Genomic DNA, 5,844 nt, shown 5'->3' with positions numbered 1-5,844 from the left:
GGCTTAAACGTAGCAAGACTGTGAGGATGGCACAGGATCGGATGTTCTGTTGTACATAGGGTTGCTATGAGTTGGAACTGACTTGATGGCACCTAACAATAACAACAACAACATATACTCTTCAGTGAAATGTCTCTTCATGTCTTCTGTTCATTTTCTATTTGGACTGTTTGTTTTTTACTGTTGAGTTTTTTTTCCTGTATCTTTTTTTAATTGTGGTAAAATATATCATAAAATTTTCCATTTTAACCATTTTTAAATGTAAAATTCAGTGGCATTGATTATATTCACAGTGTTGTACAACCATCCCCACTATTTATTTCCAAAACTTTTTCATCACCCCAAACAGAAACTCTGTGCCCATTAAGCTATAACTCCTCATTCCCTTCTCCCCAGCCCCTGGTAACCTCTAATCTACTTTCTGTCTCTATGTAGTTGCCTATTTTAGATATTTGTATAATGGGATCATACACTGTGTATATTTTTGTGTCTGGCTTATTTCACTGAGCATAATGTTTTCAAGGTTCATTCATGTTGTAGCATGTGTCAGAAGTTTATTTCTCTTTACAGATAAATAATATTCCAGTGTATACCACGTTTTTTTTTCTCCTATTTATCTGTTGATGAACACTTGGGTTGTTTCCATCTTTTGGCTATTGTGTGAATAATGTTGCAATGAACATTGGTGTACTATATCTATTTGAGTGCTTGCTTTCAAGTCTCTTGGGTATATACCTAGGAGTGGAATTGCTGGATCATATGGTAAATGTATGTTTAACTTTTTGAGAAACTGCCAAACTGTTTTCCTTAGCAGTCCATAGGGACTATAACAGGGACATTTCCAATCTATTTTCTCTCTGTTGTTCAGGTTAGGTAATTTCTATTGTCTGTCTTCAAGTTCACTGATTCTTTCTTCTGTCCCCTCCTTTCTGCTGTTGAATCAATCTGTTGAGCATTGTATTTTTTTTGTTGTTGTTGTATATTTCAGTTTTAAAATTTGGTTCTTTTTCATATCTTCTGTTTCTTTGAGAAATTTCTGTTTCTTTGAGAACTTTCTGTTTCTTTGCTTATACTCTTTATGTTTTTGTTTGTTTGAAGGGTGTTTGTCATTGCTTGCTGAAGCATTTTTATGATGGCTCCTTTAAAAACTTTGTCATATAATTCTACCATCTCTGTCATCTTGGTGTTGGCATGTATTCATTGTCTTTTTTCTTTCACTTTGAGATCTTTCTGATTCTTGGTATGGTGAGTGATTTTCTGTTGGAATTTGGTCATTTTGAGTATTATGTCATGAAACTCTATTTTATTTAAATGGTTTCAGCTGCTTCCTTTGACATCACCCTGGCAGGGGAAGGGGTGTGCTGCTTCATTACTGTCAGGTTAAGGTAGAAGTCCAAGTTCCCCATTCAACCCCTGTTGCCATTCAGGGGAGGATTCCTCATTACTGCTGGGTGTGAGGGTGGGTGGGAATTCTGGATCTCTACTTGGCTTCCACTGATACCTCTTTGTGATACCATGATGGGGAGAAGATGTGTTGTCTCATTATCTCTGGGTCATGGTTAAACTTCTGAACCTCAACTAAACCTTCTTTGATGTCACCCCAGTGGGAAGGGGAAGGGATATCTCATTACTGCCAGGTAGGTAAGTGGGGATGAAAGTGCCTGCTCCCTACTTGGCCGTGTCTGTTACCATGCCAGCAGGAAGGTTGAAAGTTGACTTCCTTGGAGTTCCCACCAGGAAAAAAGAATTATTCTTGAAAATGGGTTCTCTGTAGTTGCAGATACTGTATGCGAACATGTTAAATGACATCCCAAGGATATAATCAGCCAATTCTAAATTGTGGAAAATTCTACAGGATAAATAGCTTAGTTTCTTCAACAAATAAATGATATATAAAGGGAGTAAGAACTGTTGTAGATTAAAAGACACATCGACCAATTGCAACATGTGGACCCTATTTGGATCCTGATTTGAACAAACCAAGTATAAAAAAACATTTTGACAAAATTGGAGAATATTGAGTATGGCTTGGTTATTAAATGATATGAAGGAATTATGGTTAAACTTGTTGGGTGAGATAATGATACTGTGATTATGTTAAAAAAGTCTTTATCTATTAGAGATGCATACTGGTGCATGTGTAAGAGAAATGATATAATGTCTGGGATTTGCTTTAAAATATACCAGTTACACCCATCTCTTCCCCTAAATAAACTAAAAAGAACAAAAAACTAAGAATGTGTGTGTGTGTGTGTGTGTGTGTGTGTGTCTAGTAGATGGAACAAGAATGGCAGAATGTTGGTAATTGTTGAAGCTGGGTGATGAGTATATGGGGCTGCATTCTCTCTACTTTTGGGTATGTTTCAAATTCTACAACAAAAGGTTAAAAAAAAATCCTCCTTGCTCTTGCTTTTCTAGGAATCCTCCTGGAAACTAGAAGATTTAATCTCACTGGCAAATTATAAGAAGACAACATTTGCTCTATCTTCATTCTCTATCTGCTAGGGACTTAAAGACATTCTACACTGTCCTTTCAAATTGGGACACACCTCAGTCTACTGGGTATTTCTAATATCAGCAGTGACTTGGGAGTTCACCTGCACACCAAGACTCCCACTAAATGGTAGCTACCGCCTCAGATGAGGTGTCTCTAATTTCACATTTGGAATCAAGAGTACCCAGATGGGTTACCATTTATATCTGGTATAAATTTCAGCCTACTAGCAGAGGTATGCAAGAAATAGTATGTCATTTAAAAAATATTAAAACTCCACTTAATTTGTATTTTAAGACTTGATCCTGCTGGTGTCTGGTTTGTGCTCCCACCTATTCCTATTCAGAAATCATTCATAAGGCCAAGGTTTTGAGCAGGGAGGTGAGGGCATCTGTTTAGTGGTTATTGGAGCACATGGGTTATAATTTAGATATCCGTGGCTGCTTTAGGTTTGGTGGATGTTGTGCCATTCATGAGACAGGTTGCCATGATTCCATTTCTATGCATGATACAGCCATTCCCTCTTGGAATTTTTGCCATGTCTCCTTCTCCAGCCACACTTCATAGGGCTCTTCTCTGTGTTCCACAGCCATCTCTCTCTGACTTAATCACCGCCTCTCAACACCCTAGTAGGGTAAGAAAGAAGTACCTAATCTCAAAAAATCCTCATTCTGTTATGTTTCTGCTCAAGTATTCTCTCTTTTATATGGAGCTTGGCACTTCCGAAATGAAAGCCAAGATTATCAACAAGCTATTTCTGCTTTCAGCTCTGCCATGTTCCTCCCCTGAGCAATGAACAGAGTCACCTACCTGCTTGAATGCAGAGGGAAAGGTTAAAAAAAAAGAAGGGAGAAAAGAAAAACAAAAACAAAAAAGCAAAACAGAAACATGTTAACATCTCAAAAGATCCTGCCACATTTGAAAAACATGAAAGTGGAATTCGTTGGAGTTTCCACTGGGAAATGGAATTTTTCTTGAAAATGTTATCTCTGCAGTTGCAGCTACTGTGTTGGACCCGGATCTACAGAATGCTCTGATGTCATCCTTGAGATCAGAGAATCCTGCTGCCAGCCTTGTGACCTTTGAACCTTAACAGCCCTGTGGTGTAGTGAGCACTGGGCAGTGCTGCTAGTTCACTAAGTGGTCTGAGTTCTTCAGTCGCTTAGGAGACTTGACTAGTTTTGTTTGTATTGAATCATTTCAACAAATTCCCTGACAGCCAAGGAAGGCCAACCTGTAGGGAAAAGGACAAGCTGGACATTAGGCATATTCTAAGGGATCGCTGGTATCATGAAACGACGACAAAAGAGGAAACATCTGGAAAATGAAGAATCCCAGGAAACTACCGAGAAGGGAGGAGGTATGTGCTGAACAAACTATCTGGGGTACAAGTGTTGATGGCCTGCCTGAGGAAGGCGGGATTGAGGAAAATGCATAATGGAGAACTAGGAAGCAGGGAAGAGAGATACCCAGTATGGGCCAGTGCTCCCATATCTATCCTAAGGGAATCACTGCTCTAAGAGGCACAGATAAGTCCAGATGCCCCACACTCTGCCAGGCTGAGACCTCCCCTAGGGTCTCTTGTGCCTGGGGCTCTGCCAGACATCTAAGAGGCTGCATCCCATGTACACGGACTCAGAGTTGCAGCTTTCTGAATCCCCTCATTCTCTCTTATTCTCTTTTATATGGTCTTTCTTGGGGTCACTGAGCAGTGTGTGTGTGTGTGTGTTTGTGTATGTGTGTGTGTGTGTGTATGTGTGTGTGTGTGTATGTATGTGTGTGTGTAAAAGGTGCTGACGAGGATCTATTATTTACCACAGAAGAAAGAAGCCCAATGAGGTGAGGACTTTGTTGAAAAATATCCTGAGAAGTGAAATGCTTGTTAGACAGTAGAGTAAGTGTTTGTCTAGGGATGGGGTCATATTGAAAGCATGGAGATTTTCCTCTTCTTCTCATATCCTTGGAAACTCTGGTGGTGTAGTCCTTAAGTGCTATGGCTGCTAACCAAAGGGTCGGCAGTTCAAATCCACCAGGCACACCTTAGAAATTCTATGGGGCAGTTCTGACCCTGTCCTGTAGGGTTGCTATAAGTCAATTGACTCGAAGGCAATGGGTTTGGTTTTTTTTGGTCTTATACCCTTACATTTAAGGATACATTGTCCCTGTGTGTGGGTGTGTGTGGGGAACAGTGGGGAAAATTGGGGTGGACTGGTCAACAAATGTGAAGTCTGCATGGTTAACTTCCTATCACCAAGCCTGGATCTGGGCGACACTCAATACATGTAAGTGTGTGCACAGAATTCTTGTTAAGTGTTTTCCATGAGACAGGCATGCATATACCCATACACTTTGATAAAGAAAAATAATCACACACCTCCACATGCAACTTCTCTGTTAAACCACAGACAACACATATAGTTATATACACACACCACACTTATTCAACATTCACATACAACCCATGTGCATCACAGCCCTCTCTTCCCACATCAAACTCTGGAGATACATGTAGTTGTTGTTGTTGTGTGCCGCTGGGTCGATCCCAACCCATAGCTACCCTATTGGACAGAGAAGAACTGCCCTATAGGGTTTCCAAGGCCGTAATCTTTACGGAAGCAGACTACCATATCTTTCTCCCATGGAACGGCTAGTGAGTTCAAACCACTGAACTGTCAGTTGACAGCTGAGCTCAAATATGTTTTAAGTTGGGGACAATCTGAATACATACATACATACATACACACACACATATATATACACATGTCAAAAAAATTTCCATTTAGTTGATTCCGACTCATAGCAACCCCATGTATTTCAGAGTAAAACTGCACTCCATAGGTTTTTAAGGCTGTGACCTTTCAGAAGCAGATCGCCAGGCCTTTCTACTGAGGTGCCTCTGGGTGGGTTCGAACCACCAAACTTTTTTTCTTTTTTATTGTGCTTTATTTTTATTTTTATTTGCAAAGCTAATTTTTAAAAAAAAATTTTTTATTGTACTTTAGGTGAGTGTCAGAGCACACTAGTTTCTTATCAGACAATACACATACTGTTTTGTGACACTGGTTGCCAATGCCATGACATGTCAACACTCTCCCCTTCTCAACCTTGTATTCCCCATTACCAGCTTTCCTGTAACCTCCTGCCTTCTAGTCCTTGCCCCTGGGCTGGTGTGCCCATTTAGTCTCGTTTTGTTTTATGGGCCTGTCTAATCTTTGGCAGAAGGGTGAACCTCATGAATGACTTCATTACTGAGCTCTGAGGATGTCTGGGGGCCATACTCTCAGGGTTTCTCCAGTCTCTGTCAGACCAGTAAGTCTGGTCTTTTTTTGTGAGTTAGAATTTTGTTCTAC

The 5,844-nt window shown here is 40.1% G+C and overlaps 1 protein-coding gene across 1 annotated transcript in view; it reads left to right on the top strand.

Moving 5' to 3' along the window:
- Positions 1 to 3,561: 3,561 nt before the first annotated feature.
- The window catches only part of FAM170A (family with sequence similarity 170 member A), a 15,342-nt gene continuing 13,059 nt past the window's right edge, over positions 3,562 to 5,844 (top strand). Inside the window, exon 1 of the mRNA XM_012555708.2 lies at positions 3,562 to 3,854. Within this exon, the coding sequence (XP_012411162.1) occupies positions 3,785 to 3,854 (70 nt within the window). The 5' untranslated portion in view covers positions 3,562 to 3,784. The remainder of the gene's footprint in view (positions 3,855 to 5,844) is intronic.

This window comes from Trichechus manatus, unplaced genomic scaffold, assembly GCF_000243295.1.
Source record: "Trichechus manatus latirostris isolate Lorelei unplaced genomic scaffold, TriManLat1.0 scaffold00047, whole genome shotgun sequence".
Taxonomy (NCBI): domain Eukaryota; kingdom Metazoa; phylum Chordata; class Mammalia; order Sirenia; family Trichechidae; genus Trichechus; species Trichechus manatus.
The sequence above is the reverse complement of the archived record's forward strand: the minus strand, read 5'-3'. Positions and strand labels throughout refer to the sequence as shown.